This window comes from Chanodichthys erythropterus, chromosome 17 (genome assembly GCF_024489055.1).
Source record: "Chanodichthys erythropterus isolate Z2021 chromosome 17, ASM2448905v1, whole genome shotgun sequence".
In the NCBI taxonomy this organism is placed as follows: domain Eukaryota; kingdom Metazoa; phylum Chordata; class Actinopteri; order Cypriniformes; family Xenocyprididae; genus Chanodichthys; species Chanodichthys erythropterus.
The window spans coordinates 5204879-5226634 of record NC_090237.1 but is presented as its reverse complement, the minus strand read 5'-3'; the positions used below and the strand labels follow the sequence as shown (position 1 = coordinate 5226634).

The 21756-nt window shown below is 36.7% G+C and overlaps 1 protein-coding gene across 1 annotated transcript; it reads left to right on the top strand.

Moving 5' to 3' along the window:
• Window positions 1-5352: 5352 nt before the first annotated feature.
• Window positions 5353-8097, top strand: kcne4 (potassium voltage-gated channel, Isk-related family, member 4). The gene is made up of 2 exons (XM_067364736.1): window positions 5353-5509; window positions 5919-8097. The coding sequence occupies exon 2, from the start codon at window positions 5945-5947 to the stop codon at window positions 6464-6466; it is 522 nt and encodes a 173-aa protein (XP_067220837.1). The 5' UTR covers window positions 5353-5509; window positions 5919-5944; the 3' UTR covers window positions 6467-8097.
• The last annotated feature ends 13659 nt before the right edge of the window (window positions 8098-21756 follow it).

Below are 21756 nucleotides of genomic sequence, written 5' to 3'. Positions count from 1 at the left end.
CATTCAACCATGTCCATTAAACATTTTGAACTGAATTGATTTATTTCAAGGAGGTTTTCCTCTATTTGTCTATAAAGACACACTGACTGAAGTGTGTTGAACTGTTTCAGTTGGGAATAAAGAAATCTAAGATAACAGATAAGGCTTGATGCAAATGGAGTTGTTGAATTCTTATCTCCTAGGCTTCTTATCTCTTATCTTATCTCTCCTCTTATCTTTAAATTCTACACTCCTAGGCAAAAAAAAAAAAAAAAAAAAGGGCCAAGCAAAAAACTGCAAAATATTTAGTGGTCTTAACCATTTTAATCACAAGAATTGCACAAATACTGTTGGTGAAGAAGAGTCAATGTTGTTCCACTCAATGTTAATGGCTTCAAACAATTCATGAATAGTTGAAAAATGTCTCCCAGTTCGTTTGAGTTTAATGTGAGACCAAATATTCACTATAGGGTTCAAATCCGGACATGAGCCTGATGGACTTGTTCTCAAGCCACTTCTTGGTTGTCTTTGCAATTTGGGCAGGAAAACAACATCTGATCATTCCTCTTCAGAAAACAACTTTTCATTTGTGGGAAGCAAGCCATTCTGCAATATCCTCCTGTACTCCAAAGCATTAAATGACTTTTCACAGTGGAGTATCTCACCAATACCAGCAGCTCAACAGGCTCCTCCATGCTTCACTATGGTAGAGATGCAGTTATTATTATATTTCTCAGCAGATTTTCGAAGACACCGCTCTGGAGATTCACCATGCAACTCGTGATTAATTGTGATCATTCCACATACAACTTCCCATATTCTGCCAAAAACTTCATTTTCTGAGACAGCAATGGCTTTTTAAGTAGTGCATTTGCTTAAATTTTGCTAGTTTCCTGACCAATAATTTGTGGTTAAGACAATTAAAAGCTTACTTAGCAATTTTTGGCTTGGCCCATGTTTTGCCCATGAGAGTAAGATTGTTTAAGATCAGGGTTTGGCTGGTTAACAGTAAAATACACCATTCTGAGAGCTAAATGTAGTTTCTCCATTGATGGCCATTCAAAATCAGCCATATAAATATAAAAATTGCACACAAAAAAAACATACTGTATATAGGTAAACACAACTTTATAAACTTGTTTAAAGCAAAAAAGTATTTACTTAATGGAAAGAACTACAATCCCATGAAGCATTGTGAATGGCAATCAGATTAAAAATGACAGAATATGAGAAGTTGTTGATTATATCTAGAGAAACGTATTTTAGTAGCAAGACCGACTCGATTACGTCATCCTCTGTGCTTCTTGTGAAAGGCCTTTCCCTGCAATGTCTTTTCCCGCCATTTGCTGGCCACAGCTCTCTGATTGGTGGAATTTTCTGTACTGCATCATGGGTAATGTAGTTTTACCTGTTAAACATGATTATTTTAAAAATAATTTGAAATAATGCAAACGGACGGCTTCAACAGAAGCATATACCATCACTTAACAACCTCAAAACTCATACTAGGTCTGTCTTTAAAGGTTTACAAGTTATAGTTAAAAATCAACTTCCCTATGGAGAAAATAAATGGAGTTTTTACTTCCTGAACCTGACAGTTGCACTTACATAGTGATCAGCCACATGACATTAGAGTTGAAAAGCTGACAGACAGCATTTTCCAGGTATATAATACCTCCTTGGTTTATGATAACAGTTTGTTTATTCATAGCTGATCTTCGATGAGTAAAAGGCTCCCTGCTTCTTCTTTTTTTCTCTGCTTTTTAACTGAACTCATTTTGATCCCTGTGGAAGCGGTTGTCGTAAGCTCTCTGTTCTCATTATTTCTCTCACGCTTTCTCTCCTCTCATCATTATTACTTTGTCATTTTGGTCCTACTCTGTTTTCGGTCCCCCTTGATAACAGCCCTTTGTGAACTAAAATGAAATAAGACATTGACATTGCAATATCAGGTCACAAGTTATTCATTTATTTTGTCATTTGCCTTGAAATTGATCCTGTGAAGTTAAGATAATGGATTAAAGGGGGAAAAAACCCTCAACTCAAATACTGATTTATGTGTATGCAGTGCACATATTCCATACAGTATATATCATATGTCCTTATTAAGTAAACATTGAGCAAGTTACTATTACCTTTGGTTTGAGTGGATGTTGCCATAAGTCCCTGAATATAATTTTCCTTTTACTAATCAAAATATTTCAGACAAAACATGTTTACTTGTGCATATTGTTTTAACTGGTCATCAATTTTATAGGATTTCTTTTCTACTTTCCATCTTCTTTTATAAAATCCATTAACAAACATGGTATCAGTTGGTTTGTGTCACATTAAACCAAAAAGAGTTTGTTTAAAAAAAAAAGACCTCAATCCTTCACTGAGCAGTGACTAACTTTAGCTCCATTGTGTAAATACTCAAGTTATAGTTCATCAAGTTGAAGAGTTTGATCTTCACCAGAGCATATGTCTGAAAGTCTGCTATACCCTTTTATAGAAATACTTCCATAAATGACAACACACTCAGACCTGCAGAGTACAAAAATTCCTGACTTATTATTGGAAAAAGTCCATGATGTAACTGAAGGAATTGAGTGTTATAATGCTGAAGATTTCCCTCAAAATCCTGTTGTCTGTAATGTGGTCTCATACAGGGAACTGCCCCAGAGCTCCTGATTTGATCAGATTCTTCATGCACTTTGCGTCAGTTCTGTTACTCGACCCTAATTGACAGGTGTGGTCAGGCATTGGTTTGCATACTCTGGCTCCGGTTTTCTGCAGCCATGCCACACCTGCCCATCATGCATCACTGCCAGACAGATGCGGTTGGCATTGATTCTTTTACTGTTGACGTGAACCAGACCAGGACACTCTTGAAAACTGCGTCAGTGGGGTTGTACGGTACAGCTTATCCTTGCTTATCCAAATACATGCATGACAATAGTCCCAGTGTGCATTTGATTAATAATGTTACCTTGAATTTTAATAGTAATGTTTGTTAAAGTAACACTTTACAACAAGGTATCATTAGTTAATGAATTTGCTGACATTAACTAACAATGAGCAATATATTTTTAATTTATGTATTAATCTGTTAATCTTAATATATATATATATATATATTATATTTTTATATATATATATATATATATATATATATATATATATTTTTTTTTTTTTTTGCGTGAGCCATTTCTTTAAAGGGTTAGTTCACCTAAAAATGAAAATTCTGTCATTAATTACCATCGATCCAAACATGTAAGACTTTTTCATCTTCAGAACACAAATTAAGATAATTTTAATGAAATCTGAGAGCTTTCTGTCCCACTACTGACAGCCACGCAACTACCACTTTCAAGGCCCAGAAAAGTAGTAAAGACATCGTAAAAGTAATCCATGTGACTCCAGGGGGACAATAAAAATAAAATTTCGCAAGAGCAATTTTTGAAAGAGACACAAATAATAGCCAAAATTGTACTTGTTAAATATACTTGTAGCCTTGCTACTATTATAAGCATAGACGTTGTGGACGTTGGAGTTCCCCTCTTTTCCACCTCTCTTTTAAATCACTAATGCCAGTGCGGCTGTGCGCATTTTACCTTTGCTTTCAAATTAGCGGCAATTCAGGGCCTGGAATTGCTTGAATGATGGATTCATTATTATTCTTAATGAAAAACAAAATGTTTTAGTAGGTCCTGACCCCCATGCAATTTACGCCCATGAACATGAGTGCTTTGTTTGTGCAAGCCTCCCCCCCATAATTTACCACTTATAGGTGCAATATGTAATATTTTTGCAGTAAAATATCCAAAAACCACTAGGCCAGTGTTATATATTTTGTTCACTGAGTATATCAATATCTCAAATGTTTCCAACTATTTGTAAATCTTGAGAAAATTGCAATTTTATTCAAGGCTCCGGGACGTGTGAGGAGTCGCCTGTCGATGGCGCCATACCCGCGTTATGCTCGGTTTTCAGGTTTTATTTTGAAGAAACCATGGAAACACCAAAGACGCTTTAATATTTACATGTTTTAATAGACAATAAACATCTGTTTTGATATATTTATAGACAGAAAACTAATTGTTGTTAAATAGGTCAACACGTTTAGTCTTATTGTTTAAATCTCATTTTCTTGATTTTTTGCGAGTCTCATGCTTTACCATGCCTCAGAGAAAAACACTATTTTGTGAAGTAGCTAACATAACATAATCAGATGCAGCTTTATTTTTAGTAACAGTAATACAGCATTTTCTCCATCATACAATACGTTTTAAAATTAATTGCATGCCTTTTATCAACACAAGCCATCCAGCATTTAATATGATATTGTAAAATGGATCTATCTTACTGCAGTGTGTAACAGTGTCTCACAGCAGCCGCCGAGCGAACGCACAGAGTAACGTTATAACATCATTTTCAACACTCTCAAATGTATCTAATATGATAAACAGAGCTGCGTTACCTCATACTCATGACCGGAAAAAAAAGCGGAAGCGGTGCTGGCGCTGCTCATGAGGCGTGTGTAGCGCAATCGCTCCAGCGGCCTCGTTCAGCTCCACAACACTCGCTCCTGCTCTGCTTCATACTGCAGTAACGTTAATAATCGCATCCATGAACATGATTTCTGCCCGAGTCCTATCCCAGTTCTTTTCCACCAGCCGTTGAGGTGAAGACCACATGTCCCAAGATTCCCCGCTCAAACTTGGCATCATCAAGCTACGATTTTTTTGAATAGGCCTCTAGCGGACAGAAATCATACATACTGCACCTTTAACATACAAAATATCAATCTCCAACGCACATTCACGAGACCACTACAATGCATTTGTTGACGTGAGAGTAGACGCTGTTGCGTGAGCGCACATTGGAGATTAATATTTTATAAATAAAGTGTTAAATTATGTTTTTTGCGCAAACAAAGCACTTCATAAAATTGAGGTTAAACCACATTTATTACTTTAATGATGTCTTTCCTATAGTTCTGGGCTTGAAAGTGGTAGTTGCGTAGGCTGTCAATGGAGGGACAGAGAGCTCTCAGATTTCATTAAAAAGATCTTCATTTGTGTTCCAAAGATGAACTAAAGTCTTACGGGTATGGAGCGACGTGAGGGTGAATTTTAATTTTTGGGTGAACTAACCCTTTAAGACTGCTTTGACTTGACTTGGCTTAATTCGTGCAACCCATTCCTCTGGTTTACTGTTCTGCAGAAGAAGAGGCTTTCCTAAAGCAAGCCTGTCTGGATATGTTATGATAAATGAGCACATTTGGCAGCGCTGCGCACTTGGACTTCATTAAACGTCATAAGAATGTGGCTGTGAGCTCAAGCTTCTCTGGCCGGGACTCAAATCCTGCGAGGAAGAACGTGAGGATCTCGACTCCCTCAACCTCTGTCACAGATCCCCCTGGCGCGTGTCCACGCATGGGATCCGCTATTTAAACGGGGATTCGACTGACAAACCCGTTACAATCCAGAGAGACTCGAATAAAAAGCGTGGAACGGGCTGACGCGCTCCAGGGTGAAACATCCCGGTGAGTAAATACAGTATTGTCCTTCCATGACTTTATAAAACTTTAAATTAAAGCTGTAAACGAATGCTTAAAGATGTGTACTTTCAAATATAAACATTTTTAAGTCAAATATGCAAGGATTCTTGATATGCGAAAACTTCAAGCATTATGTGGTAATGTTATTAAAATTATATTTTTGAACTTTTATGTAATTTTTATGTAGATTTTGCACTATAGTCTGAATATTTTTTAGATATTTAGATTTCCTCTTTGTCAATTCATCATTTGGTTGTTTCTGATCTAATTTTAGTGTTTATAACCAACTTTTTACATTTTTTTTTTTAATATTTCTTCTTCTCATTATTATTATTATACTATTATAAAATCGAAAGGATTACGTTTTAACTTTCTCTAATGTACTTTTTTACAGGTAACTCAGTTCATGTTATTGTCGTAATGGAGTTGGTTCACAACGCTTCCGCGGTTTCATCGCAGCAGACCAACAGAATCCCTTTGCCCGGTGCAAGCGACAATAATGCGTACCTATACATTGTCATCGTTGTGTCCTTCTACGGAGTCTTCCTCATTGGGATCATGCTCGGTTACCTGCGCACCAAACGGCGCGAGAAGAGGCGCACGAACGCGTTTACACGGCTTCTGCACGAAGAGGAGCAGCGCGAGTGGGGCGCGAGCCAGAAGAAGCACAGTTTCAGCCTGCCCGCATTTCCCGCGCTGCGCTCCACGCCGGTTCCGTTCATGCTGACTAACGGCCGCGCGCTGGAAGGCGGAAGGGTTCTCGCGCCACTGGCATGCGCGCTGTGCTCGGTGGAGCAGAGCAGCGTGAGCTCCCTCAGCTCCGTCACAGATGTGCGCTTCGCCATCGAAGAGGAGTCGGACAGCGGCGGACACGAGGAGCCACAGAAATCGGACCACAACAGAGACGGATCGTCCGGGGAAAACCTCAAAGGAACACTCTGAGGTTATCGCTGTAAAAACGTTACCATGGCAACCACAGTTCCCGCCAAGATGCAGTAATTACCACAGTTTACGTTATTACAAATAAAACAGTTTGAAACTGGTTCCAGCCACCATTGTAATACAAAAATAAATTAAATAACGTTACTGAAAGTTTCCTGTACTGTTTTAAGAAAATCCTGTGTTACTTTATTCTGGTTACAGTACTAAATAACTGTAGTAACGTGGCAGGAGCTGGTTTCCGTTAAAGGATTAGTTCACTTTCAAATGAAAATTACCCCAAGCCATCCTAGGTGTGTATGATTTTATTAATCTTGATCAACACAATCGGAAATATATTAATTAATATCCTAACGCATCCAAGCTTTATAATGGCAGTCAACTGGGTTAATAAAGGCCTTCTGAAGCGAAGCAATACATTTGTGTAAAACAAAAATAATTTTTTTTAACAAGTTATGAAGTAAAATATCTTGCTTCCGCCAGACCGCCTTCCGTATTCTACTAACAGAAAAAGCTTAGCTTGACTGGCGCCAGTTCCGTTTTTTCCGTAAGTTGAATAGGGAAGGTGTAGGACGTAGTGTAATCTTTTACACTACGAGAGTTTTACATTTTCTTCCGAAGGTGGTCTAGATATTTCACTTCATAACATGCTAAATATGGTTATTTTTTTTACACAAATGCATCGCTTCGCTTTAGAAGGCCTTTATTTACCCCCCGGAGCCGTGTGGAGTACGTTTATGATGGATGGATGTGACTGAAGCACTTTCTTAAGCTCATACCTGTTGATCCCGCTCACTGCCATTATAAATCTCAGATGCGTCAGGATATTTATTAATATATCTCAGATTGTGTTCATCAGAAAGAAGAAAGTCATATACACCTAGGATGGCTTGAGGGTGAGTAGTTCACTTTCAAATTAAAATTAGCCCAAGATTTAATCCTTTAAGGCTCCCCGGCAAAAAGTTCTCCAAAGTGCCTTGGCGGCAAGTACGAACTCTTACGCCAGAAACATACTTTTACACAAATACAAAAGCGTTCAGCCAAGGCATTGCTAATGCATAACGTAATTAAGTTGTGTACTTTTGCGTTTCTGTGGTAGCTTTGTTGCATTGCCAGCTTGTTGCTCATGTCACTGGCAACTCTCATTGAAAATATCGACACATAATCGACTTTAGCCAAGTGGCTCAGCAATTATATCTCCAAGTAGTAGTTGGCCTGAAAAAGGAAATTAACTGCAGAAAGAGCTCATTGTCCTATAGCGCCCCTTTCGGCAACACTGAATTCAACACATACTTGCGATATGAATTGAATTTGACTTGATTTGATCTTGGAATACAATCTCGCAGGAAATTGAACTTGTGTTACAAGAAGCTGTATTTGTGTGAAGTATGTTTCAGGCCTTAAACGCGATGTAACCACTGCGAACATTGCGATAAACCTGGAATCACTTGAAAAAAGAACTTTTTAAAATACTAAAGGCCTATATCCACACGGATGTGTAAAATGATTTAAAAATGTTAAAATTAATATGCAAAATGATCTGTATATATTGTTCTACATGCATGGATATGTCTATTTAAATTTTACCTTATTTTGATGTGTTACTTTGTGTAAACTAAATAAAATGTTCCTAATGTGAAGGTTTTGTGCCTATTCATGTTTGCACTTACCGATTTTTGCCACTTGGGGGAGTCAAAGACCGCAAAGAATTTCCCCTCATAACAGATTTTCTGGGTAACACAATAACTTTCATTAAGACACACTCATTAAATCGCTCTTAATCACATAATTAACACAGTTTGATATGTCATATAATACATATAGGCATTCTGAATCCCTTTGCAGATGAGCTTAATTTTGTAAGGCCTCTCGGCGTCATTCTAAAGATTAAGATCTTTCAAGCATCCACTCCTGAACATTTTTCATCCTATTAATCCCCTTGAGAATGGGCTGAAGTTCACTCTGGGACAAAGGGGGTTTTGCGAAATTCACGATTGTGTGCTTTTACATAGATCTGCATGATTATATCCCAAATCCTTCATCATAACCATCAGTCTTTGTTGTCCTAATGAAATGACATCACATGCACAAGTGTCAGTGACCCGTCTTCCGCCCTAGGGAGTGCAGTGGAAAGTTCTCGCATGTTTTCCGTCTGAGTGGATCTTTTCCAATAAAAATTTCCTCAGTTCATCTGATGTGAGCTGGACACAGTATTAGGAAAGTTTTGGGAGAAAAATATTCAGATTTTGACACCAGTGTCACCTCAAAAGAGAGATGACCTGTTGGCCCTTGCTGCTTTTCAAAGTAATGAGTAAAAGTAAAAAAAACAGCTGTTTTGTTTAATCTTTACAGTTGCATAAAAGACAATAATTTATAATATATACAACTTCTGAGCAAAACACTGCATGTGAATAATTTACTGAATCATTTTTGCTCTATCAAAGATCATGAATTATATATCATGTCGTGAAAATCAGATTCAGATCCCTTTTTTTCTGAAAACAAAAACAAGCTTGCAGTCACATCTGTTTATGGTAAAACCTTATACTCCCAAATAGAGTAATTTTGATTAAATGATTTGACTGTGTGAAAGACAGAAGAAAGGTTAGTGTGACTCATACTCCCTGTAGAGGAAATGAAAAGCACAGCCTCCCTCTCTCGATGTTTCTCTGGTACATCTGTGGCATAAATGGAGAATTCAGGATCAGTTTTGTTATTACTGTGCAACAGTAACTGTTAATATTGTTAATAGAACAGCAGTAACTGACCTGGGAACAGCTCTTTCATGGTGCATTTGCCTTTTGTCATCCATCATTTTTTGCTAACAGCATTAGGCAAAATGTTCTGGCTCTTTTGCGTATAATGAAAGTGAGAGCGGACTTCAGTGGTAAACCACAGCAAAGGGCGTAAAAGGACTATAAAAGTCGTTCATCAGCACTGTCTGTATTCCAAGCCAAGGAGGGTATTTGGGGAGTGGGGGGTGTTTGAGACTGCACATTGTACAGAAATGTACAATAATAAATGCATTCAAAATTGACGTGCAACTCGTGTTTAATGTGATAGTTTTATCCTTATCTACTATAATACAATTTACTGTACTGTTAGTCTTGAGACTATTTACATTAGTATAAATACATAGATCCACTTCAAAAATGTATAATACCTTATGGGCTAGAGGTAGAACTTTTGTTAAGCGTGCCAGAGGTTCTGGGTTCTAATCCCTATGGAAGCCCGTTTCCGCCACAGTAAAGTAAAAAAAAATAAAAATGATTCTTTAAGTCATAATATTGAGAAACTTTCTCGTAATACTGACTTAGCATCTCATCATAATGACAAACTTTCTCGTAATTATGACTTAGTATTTCATAATAATGAGAAACTTTCTCGTAATAATGACTTAGTATCTCATAATAATGAGAAACTTTCTTGTAATAATGATGTGCAGGTTTGCCTAGACATAGGCGCTGGAAAGCTTTTCTAATATAAACCTGGCCCTAAAGCACTTGCCCAGTCATAAACCTTCATTCCAGTGATATTCCTACAGAAAACACCTTTTAAGATGTTTATGACTCATTAGAATGTATGCAAAAGACAGCTTTTCAGGTGAAGCCTTCTTTAACAGAGTTGGATATATAGGTGTGTGCTGTCTTATTCCTCTATCTGTTTGAAATCCATGGATCAATACTCTGTGTTTCTGCTAGTTCATACACAAACATACAAATGAATGTTACAAATGAATAAACGACTATATCCCGTATCATATAGGCTACTGATAATTTATCAATAATGTTATTTATTTAATAATATTATACAGGTGCTGGTGAATATCATCAAAAAGTTGATTTATTTCACTAATTCCATTAAAAAAGTGAAACTTGTATATTATATTCATCCATTACACACAGACTGATATATGTAAAATGTTTATTTCTTTTAATTTTGATGATTATAACTGATAACTAAGGAAAATCACTCAAATCAGCTAATTAACTCAAAACACCTGCAAAGGCCTTTAAATGGTCTCTCAGTCTAGTTCTGTAGGCTACACAATCATGGGGAAGACTGCTGACTTGACAGTTGTCCAAAAGACGACCATTGACACCTTGCACAAGGAGGGCAAGACACAGAAGGTCATTGCAAAAGAGGCTGGCTGTTCACAGAGCTCTGTGTCCAAGCACATTAATAGAGAGGCAAAGGGAAGGAAAAGATGTGGTAGAAAAAAAGTGTACAATAGGGATAACCGCACCCTGAAGAGGATTGTGAAACAAAACCCATTCAAAAATGTGGGGGAGATTCACAAAGAGTGGACTGCAGCTGGAGTCAGTGCTTCAAGAACCACTACACACAGACGTATGCAAGACATGGGTTTCAGCTGTCGCATTCCTTGTGTCAAGCCACTCTTGAACAACAGACAGAGTCAGAAGCGTCTAAAGACAAAAAGGACTGGACTGCTGCTGAGTGGTCCAAAGTTATGTTCTCTGATGAAAGTAAATTTAGCATTTCTTTTGGAAATCAGGGTCCCAGAGTCTGGAGGAAGAGAGGAGAGGCACACAATCCACGTTGTTTTTTTTTCAGAGATGTCTGTATCGGAATTGAAAAAAGTTTTTTTTTTTTTTGCTTACCTATTGCCCATATCGCAATCTGACGTACATTTTTGGACAGAAAAGTCATTGTGTGGAATGTATCACAAAAAAGATACGAGGTAAAATGTTTACATGAACAAACACAAGGAACACAGACACACAGACTGTGCACTTGCGCTCAAAATAAACGGTAAAATAAAAGTAATTTCTTTGCTCACACTGACATTTGATACTAACATTTACAATGTAAAGCCCTAACACACAAAAACAAATAAAAAACCCACTTTTTTCTTTCATCTCTTTCTTCTCTGACCTTTATGACTTTCCATTTAATGTAAATGTATGAGGCTTGCCATGTTTTAAATAGCAACCCAGCTTGTCGTTCTGAATAGTCAGATGTAATTATAAACATCAAGAGTGCCAATAATATTGAGCATATTGATAAGGTGCACACACTGACCCAAACCATCCTCTGAGGAGTCTGAACACACGCAAATGTTTCATGTCTCTCGGCTCTTAATGAGAGTTTCCATGGCAACAGGTACCAGAGGGAGTGTTTAATTTACATGTGGCAGTCAGATATCCGGATGGTGTCAGTACATCCGTGTGAGCGGACATGTTAATGTGCGAGGGGGTGGATGTGTGCTCCTGAAAAGTCCAAGCAAGCACATAAAGTAAAAAATAAAAATAAAAATATGAACACTGGATGAAACGGTACAATGAGGAAGATCAAACTGGCCCACAATACTAAAAAAAAAAAAAATTTAATTGAAGAACAGACTCAAACCCTCTGCTGTTAAAGATTAATGCAGTTCCAAGTAAACTACAAAGGGGTACAAGCCATTGAAGTTCAATAATTCTAGTTCTTCAGAAAACCGTGTGTATTGTTGCTTTAAAGAACCCAAAAACTGATATGAAGAACTTTTGTAAAAAATCTCCAAAGACAAAGAGTAACTCAAGAACCTCAAACAGACAATAATGTTTGTTGATAAGAAACCTCTTACGCAGAGAAAAAATAATAATGCTCAGAGGCTTTTTCATAGGTTTTTCATAGCTTGCGGGATTTAATGGAGTTCTCCGTTATGCTTTAGTAGAGCATCAACTTAGGAATTTTATGGAAAAACATCTTAATTATAGATAAAACAGACAAATGCTTGATATAGACCTTATAAGGGTGAACGTGATTTCACCAAGTACATGTTCCCAGACATCTTTGTCAGATTTGAGGGAAGTTTATAGTTTGTCAGTTTAACCCTTGTGAGTCCTTCAGGTTTTTCTTTGACCGTTTTGCCTGTGTTCATGCCAACTGCATACATTTTGGCACAAGTATGTAATTTTACTATTTCACCCCCATTTCCTTTAAAAAATCTATTATACACTAGTAACAGAAAATAGTTCCTCTCAGGACCTTAAAGACAAAAATGTCCTGATCGATACCCATTAAAACTATCATTTTAAATCCCAGGGCCATTTAACTACAAAATGATGCAATCTTCGTTAATAGGCTTTCATTCTGTCGGCGAGGCTTCAAAATTAAAATGTTACTATTTTTTACCAAATTGTGCCATTTTCCTAAGTTTGGCCTATAAAGGAAATACTTGCTTTATTCCTGTTTTCTGCTTCTGCATATTATAGAGCCAACTGGATAAATTATGCAGCTATAATTGTGTGTGTCGGTGTGGATGTCAGAGTGTGTGTGTTCAGTTTCATAAAATATATATTTAACTGTATATAAAAAAATTTCATAAATATTTTTTATGAACTTAAACCTCTATATCTTCTTACTTTACTTTTTTTTTTTTTTTTTTTACTTCAAAAATAATCTCTCAAGGGTCTACTTTAAAATGAGACTTAAGTCTGTGCCCCCAAATTTTTATGACAGTTTTTCGACATGGACATTTTTGTCCTCTATGGTCAATGTGTAACTTTTTTTAATTGACGAACAAGGATTAAGCTTTCAACCAGGGTTATGTGCTTCTACATCAGCGTTATTGATGTACATCAGCGTTATTGTCACTTCCCTCTGATTTTAGAGATAAGTTATGCGTAGAGGTTAGGTGTAGGAGTAGGAGATAAGGGTTAAGACTGAATTTCCAGACAGGAATGTTGTTCCAGGATCAACAAAATAAGATGACCCAGGAATATCCTAAAAAAGTCAATATACATTTAATGTTGACATAGTTCTGATGATTAGCCCACTGGTTCTTAGTAGAATTCATCTGAAAAATGTTTTCATTTGAGATTTCCCATTTTTGATAGTATTCTTGAGAACTCTTCTGAAACTCTAAAGAAAGCATGTGAAATTACCAGGGTCTATTTCTCAGAAGCAGCATCTGAAAATTCTTAATTAAAATTCTCCAGTGAATAATATTGCTAACTAGGAGAAATAACTGACATAAAAGCTGAAGTGTTTAACTTCTGCACAACTTAACATCATCAGATTGGTCTAATACCCAATATTGGTTGATAAAGATAATGATTAAAATTAAAAGTTGTGGTTGGTTAAAAGGGCCATTAAAAACCTTACTATTAGATCTCAGTTTTTAATGTTGTTCTGGTGACCTGAGCGGACGCTGGTTTTAACTCACTGATTAACCGAACTTGACATCATAAAACAAAAGATAAGCTTCATGATTTTGGGAGTGTTGTAAGAGACCACCAGCTGATTTTCCCAAAGCTCTTCATTTCCTGAAGCACGAATACGTGCAGAGACGCAACTGCCGGAAAACACATAATGCATGTGAACACATGAGAGTAAACTAGCAAAACATAAAACATGATGATGGTTACAATAAATAATTGACTCCTTGAAAGTATGAAAACTGGATTGTGTGTGTGTGTGTGTACTGTAAATCCCGATTAAATAAGCAACACTTTCACTTTGCAACTAAATCTAGTGCACATAATAATAACAAGATGTTTGTCAGAGCCGCTGTCTCTGTGCATTTTGTGACTTGTGTGAATGTGTGTGCTGGAGAATCTTTGATCTTTCTTTCAACTTTGCGTTGACCTGGTGACATAAAAAAGCAGAACTAGCTTTAAAATCTTGCATGTTGCGGAGCAGATGATTAGATGCCGTCTGCTTTCATCTCTGCGGGGAATTACAGCTAACTACGTGGTTTTAGCACCTCAAGTTTGATTTGAAAGAAAAACCAATTCAAGGGCAATTAGTAGGCATATTTTAGCCATGGCTGAGTTGCATAACAGGGTTATTATCGTTAGCTTAAAAAATAAACTATTAAAACTTTTAAAGCTAAAATATAAATATTAGATGAAAAACTTAAGTTAGTTGCCAGCAATATTTCAAAATCTCAGATTGCTAACTGGAAATAAAAAATAAAACTAAATTAAATCTAAAAAGGAAATAAAAATAAATGAAATCTAAATAAACATATTTCAATAAAAATAAAACTAATAAAAAAATGCACATAACAAACTGACTAAAAATGTAACAAATTAAATGAAAATTGAAAGCACAAAAATAAAAGCTATTTAAAATATGAACAAAAACTATAATAGTAGTTTTTATTTTCTAAAAAATAAATTCACTAAAGCACAAAATAAATGGTTTAGTATTTATGTATTTATGTTGTTCCAACTGTAGAAATGTCTTTCTTTTGTAGAGACCAAAATAAGATATTTTACTTATTTACTGTAATTTTACTTAATTACTGTAAGTGAGGATGGTGTAGCCCCGCCTATAGTGGAATCTCAATGATCCAGTTGAAGTATAGTAAATACATAAGTAAGTATAGAGTAAAAATAAAATATGTTCTGAGCATTTTGACTTAGAGTGTAGAAACACATATTACCTGTCCCTGAAAACTTTAGGACATTGTTTAGGACTGATTTTCCACCACACAGTTTGTCTTGCAGTAACACTGCTGTTCAGATCAGGAGCTGTGCTGAAATCATCCTGATGGAGCTTGCAGGAGACCAGAGGCACTGTTTAGAGGTCAGGGGTTTGTAAACAACTCCAAACTTTATTGTGTAAATCTCAATTCAGGTAACATCTTTATTTTGCTTTGTGCCAAAGGCTTTCTAAATATATGTGAGCAACATTCTGTTAAGCTGGATTTACATGAAAAGGCTTATGTTGTGTGTGTGTGGGCACAGATAGTGCCAGAATGGACACGCTTGAAAAGACCGATTGGTGCAATGGTCGATGACTCACCGGTTGGGAGTATTTTTAGCATCCACACACACACACACACACACACACACACACACATACACAAAGAAGAAGCTTTTACCCAGAGTATGTAGGGGGGGAAATCAAATTATTCTCTTTCTCTCATACATGAACAAACACAATTGCACAAACAATAACAAAAATAAAGATAGACATTAGATAGATAGAATTACACATTAAATAAATGCAAGTAATTATGACTCATTTTTCACTTGTGTAAATAAAATTAATCCTAATGTCAGCTAAGAACGATAGATTGTTCTAGAAAGTTGCAATGAAGTCAATCATTTTGTGAAAAAGTTGATCACGTTCATTTTGTCCGTGAGTAAATTAAGCTCAGATGAGAAATAATGAAATGCTCTCATTGATTGGAAGTTGTTGCTCAAATGCTGTTGCCAGGCATAGAACAAACACTGTTGCCGTGGGTCCAGATGTTGACAGCTGGTGTTGCTAGGGGCTTTGTTGACTGACACCTGCGTTAGTCCCACTGATGTTCCCGCCTACCTTTGTTACTTCGACAACAAGAACACTAAAATGTGTTCAGCTTAATTATTGATTTTAAATCAGAACAAGGAAGTTTCTCAGTGACATGGCGCCTGTATAATCAATACACACTTACTGAGTTATTAAAGCTGTTTGACTTTATATGATAGTGTGTGTGCGTGGTTCCTTAGCTCTTTGCTGTGAACAAAACCCTTGGGGAAAGGATCTTTTCATTTCAACACCAGCCTATTTTAACCTGAGAGAGAGAGAGAGAGAGAGAGAGAGAGAGAGAGAGAGAGAGAGAGAGAGAGAGAGAGAGAGAGCGACAACAACAATCAGTCAAAATTCAGCCAAATCAAAGCACAAAAAGAAATGAACTGACTTATTGGACTGAAACAACACAAACACAAAGTAAACTTGAATGTTATTTGGCCCTAAACAGAGATTAAACAACAGCTGAGAATAACTGAGTACAGTAAAAGAAAAATAAATCCGTAAACTAAGTAAATAATGAGGAAATTGGGAGAAAAATCAAGGTACATTGGTGCCTGTCACAAAAAGAGAAATGAATCGACCAATGAGTGATGCGTTCTCAAAAACAGAGCATTCTAAAATCTTCAAAAGTCTGAATTCTAAATTCTTTATTGAATTCTAAAATGATTACCTCTTTATGTACTTCTATTTTATAATTTGTTCATTTAATATCTGTTGTAGACTCACTGTAAAGCTTGCAATGGAAATAAAGCACATTTGAATAAAAAATGTAATTGAGAAAGAGAGATGTGTTATCTGTCTCAGGGCTTTGCTCAAATCAAACTCCACTAAAGGCATGTTCACACCAGGGACAATAACTATAATGATAAAGATAAGGTGATGATACACGAGGCAACTTTTTGAGCAATGTTGCTTGGGCATTTTCCAACTGAGAATGAGCAACAAATTTCTATCTGGATACTATAGATCAGTCGTGTGCATTTTTTAAGATCCTCCAATCAGAATGCTAGCAGCCGATCATGTGACCGGTTTGGAGATTTCAGAAAGAAATCAAACAAGACGGCATCCTCTCAGGCAGTGGAGCGAAGAAAAGGAGTGTGAACTTATGTCTTTTTACGAAGGTAAGTTGTCATGTGTCAACCCAAAACAGGGAATTTATCCTATTTAATGCTTAAAATACCAACAGATGTCCAATTGGTCCCATGTTATGTTAAGTGGCCTTAACTACTATGAACTTACATTTAAATGAATCAGATACAATGCACTTATTGTGTCCATACATGTTTTTACATTCTACTTATATTTTAAAGGTGCCCTCGAATGAAAAATTGAATTTATCTTGGCATAGTTGAATAACAAGAGTTCAGTACATGGAAATGACATACATTGAGTCTCAAACTCCATTGTTTCCTCCTTTTTATATAAATCTCATTTGTTTAAAAGACCTCAGAAGAACAGGCGAATCTCAACATAACACCGACTGTTACGTAACAGTCGGGGTGTACGCCCCCAATTTTTGCATATGCCAGCTCACATTTCCAATATTATAAAAGGCATTAGACAAGGGCAGCCAGTATTAACATCTGGATGTGCACAGCTGAATCATCAGACTAGGTAAGCAAGCAAGAACAATAGTGAAAAATGGCAGATGGAGCAATAATAACTGACATGATATCATGATATTTTTAGTGATATTTGTAAATTGTCTTTCTAAATGTTTCATTAGCATGTTGCTAATGTACTGTTAAATGTGGTTAAAGTTACCATCGTTTCTTACTGTATTCACGGAGACAAGAGCCGTCGCTATTTTCATTTTTAAACACTTGCAGTCTGTATAATTCATAAACACAACTTTATTCTTTATAAATCTCTCCAACAGTGTAGCATTAGCCGTTAGCCACAGAGCACCAAACTCATTCAAAATCAGAAGTAAACACTATAACAGTATACAATACTCACATAATCCGATGCATGCATGACAAACACTTTGTAAAGATCCATTTTGAGGGTTATATTAGCTGTGTGAACTTTGTTTAGGGACTGTTTAAGGCAAGCGCACGCTCTGTGGGCGTGGACCACGGGATTTAAAGGGGCCGCAGCATAAAATCGGCGCGTTTATTATGATGCCCCAAAATAGGCAGTTAAAAAATTAATTAAAAAAAAAATAAATGGGGTATTTTGATCTGAAACTTCACAGACACATTCAGGGGACACCTTAGACTTATATTACATCTTTTAAAAACATAATCTAGGGCACCTTTAAAAACACCTGCATATAATTACATCTGTAATTAATTTCTGTAATTACATTTATAATTACACCTTAACCCACCCTTAAACCTACCCATACACCCAAACCTGTCCCTAACCTTACCCGTATCCACCTCAATAGCAGCAAAAGTGGTTTGCAATTCAATATGAACCCAATAATTACATTGTACTTATTTTTTTATGTAAGTACATAGTAGTTAAGGCCACTTAATATAAAGTGGGACCGTCCAATTTAATGTCCGCAGACTGTAATTTAACCATCAAATGTTTTCAGTTAAATACCAAAAAGACACATTCTGTTTAATGTCTTCAATGGCATAAGTAGTATGGCACAAGAAAGTATCTTCTGACAAAATCAACCTGGGTTCCAATCCGCCTTTTGCCAAACTCACTCTTCTCCCTTTTCCCATCACAAATCAGATCGGAACGGCATTTATATTTAGTACAAATGAAGAAAACATTTCAAAAGTTGAAATAAAGTGCCTAACAAGTGTTTAATAATAAAGTAGTGGTTTGGCAATAGATTTGCTCCTCTCTGATTGGTTGCTGCCAACTGTCCGTTGCCCTAATTAGTTTCCCGTTGACGGCAACTTTGCTCAAAGTTGTAGCATCACCTTTATAGTTCTATAAGATATAGTTTAGATTTTCATTCACATACCATCATGAACACCCAAGTAAACACTAGTAAGCAAGCACCTGTAACACCAACCAAAACACCCTAACAATGCGCTAAAACCCACTACTTTGCTTTGCAAGCATTGCAAACACCCACTATGCACTATTTTTTCAGAGTAGCCTAGCATTGCAATGCATTACAAACACTCAGTACACCATACCAACTACATGCAATGACCTAACAACAACCCAAAACATCCTAGCAACTGCATAGCAACACCCTGACAACCATCTACAACACCAAAGCAAGTGTTAGGCAAACATTACTCATTAATGTAGTTTGGTTTGGTTTGCACTCTTTTCCCTTTTCATTTTCTCTTTTTTCCTCATTAGCTGATTTATATTCAGCCACACACACATCTGACCTTTGAGTCATTGCTGGCAGCACTGCAAAACACTCTTCTATCTTCCCATCCTCTCTCTTTCTCTCTGTCAGACTGACGTTCTCTTGTTTCTGCTCTCCTCCCTGTGTCCTGAGATTACCTGTCAATCACAGGGTCTTGAGAGGTCAGGAGTGCGTCACCAGCGTCTGCGGCCGTCGTGCCGGTGTTAAACAGACGCTTTAATCACAGTTCAGTTGTATGGCTCTTCTTCTCTGTTTCCTTTTGTTGAGTGGTTTCCTTTCCATTTCTGATCCACAAAGATTTCCCTGAAGGTACACATTGTTACATTTGCTTATCTCTCTCAGAGTCTCTCTTTCTTTGTCTGTTCTTGTCTGCTGAGGTGCGATAAAGAAAAGTGACCTTGCTATGAGAGGCAATTATACAGCAACAACAAGACATCTGAAATCTGAAAGATCTCCAATGCATTATGCCTTAATAATATTTTTCATCACTTTGTACACTTGATGACATTAATTTACAAGTATCTCAAAGCAGAGATGACTTTCAAGTCATTAAATCAAATTGCATAAGTGAATTATAGGGATAGTTTACATACAAATTAAAATTCAATCATTTACTCACCCTCATTTTGTTCCAAACTTGTATAAGTTTCTTTCTTCTGTGTCTTGGCTGCTTTTTTTCATACAATAAAAGTGAATTTTAAACTCCAAAAATGCTCAAATAAGTGGTTTGCACAAATATAATGTGCTGTTTCAAGTCTGCTAAAGCCGTCATTGGTGAACATCAAATTTATTTAACAACAACAAATTTAATACATTCATATACATTGAATTATGGCATGTAAAGACACATCCCATCAGATTTGACATCAGTTTTGAATGAACTGGTCACAAATGTGTGAACCAGATTTTCTTTTTCACATTTTAGGTGAACTGTTTGTTTAATAAAACTAAAAGCAATGGACAGGAATAGACGACAGCATTAACAAGAGGATAAGTACAACCAAATAGTTTTGACACAGATCATTTCTATCCTTTAATATGCATTAAATTTAGTTTTTCCTTTCTGACGTGATGTGTGTGTGTTTTTCTGATAGCATCTGCCCTGATTAAACATCCATAATCTCAAACAGGAAACTACTCTGCTTTTAATGACCGCGTAGGAGGCATCATGGGATATGGAGTCCATTTTAACAATGAAACTGATGGAAATATTGATCAATAATTGAGATGAAGGGCAAGGAGAGAGAAAGACAGCACAAATGAGACACACACAGGACTCGTTGACTCAGATCAGAGCGATGATCTGCTGTGGTGAGACTGTGTGCGTGTTGAAGAGGGGAAGTAATTAAATTGTAATGCGTGTTGATCTGTTTAGAGTCCCTCAACGGGCTGCTGCACTTTCCTCAAGATACTGAAACCATCGACCTTCACCCACACACATACATAAACCAACTACACAACATGAGACAGCAGAGGAGGAGAGGAAGAGAGAAACCGGAGGAAGTAACTAGAACACAAGAACTGTCTCACAAGAAGAATTATCAGGTGACTGCTGACGCACAATACGTCTGTTGAGTTTACATACCTTACAGAATATTTGCGATTTTTGCGAGATCGAGGACCTACGCCTTGACACGACCACAACGCAGCCCTGAAGTATCAGCAGAGATTGAGACAACTTTTCTCAATATGCGTTCTTATGGTGCGTTCAAGTCATAGACTGTAAAAAAAGATGGACGACGCGACGTCGCTTCCTTCCATTGTAATGAACTGAAGCCAAAATGGCCGACCGAATGGGCGCTGACATGTTACGCAATACGTAAGTTTGGAGCCTGGGCATGCGCAGAAGGAACCGTCAGTGGAGCCGGAGGCGGAGTCGCGATATCAAACTTCCGCCCAGACGACTGCGTCATCATTCATGTATTTTAAATAGACTATAAAAATTATATACAATTTAAAATTCTACCTATAAAATAATAGGCTATTCTATTTCTAGAGCAATAATACTTTTAAAACAGCAAATTCAGTAGATAAAATCAATATAATATGCCACTAGAAACAACTCTAAATCGTCAGAAACGGTCCTGCCATTTTAAATCAAGTTCAACTAATGTTACAGGAGATCGATTGCTGTAATTAGAGTAAGCTATCATTAGTTTTGTCCTGCTAATTATTATTTTATACCCATAAAAATAATAAGTAACTGCCAGATAACGATCACCTGCTTTTTCCCGACATTGTTAACATTAGGTGTGTTATCTTAACTAATAACATTTATTAATTAGCTTATAACACCCATATTTATTGTTACAGAAAAAGGTTCAGTGATCCGTCAGATCCTGTAGGTCGGTTAGTACAGTTTACTGCTGAACAACTCATTTTGTTGGTGTTAAATAACAAAGAAATCGAAAATTAACAGTTAGTTAATACATCTTCAATCTCCCCTCGAAGCTCCGACAGTCCTCAGACAAGCTGAGCTGTCAATCAAGTTCGAATCATGACGACACGCCCCGTTTTTATAGCATCAAATTGCTAGCTAAAATCTAAATCATCACAAAAACGAACAATTGAATATATATCAGTGTGATAACAACTACCTTAAATGACCAAAACCATTTTTCATAAAGTTTTATTTGAAGCAGAATTTATTTTTAAGTTTTCACTGAAGTCTCATTCGACTGCATTGAGAGGGCGGGGTTTATGACCTGCACTGCATCCAGCCTCCAGGGGGCGATCAAAGAGCCCGTGG

What these genes read in the sequence shown, in the direction of transcription:
- kcne4 (XM_067364736.1), top strand. Translation starts at nt 5,945, where the DNA reads ATGGAGTTGGTTCACAACGCTTCCGCGGTTTCATCGCAGCAGACCAAC.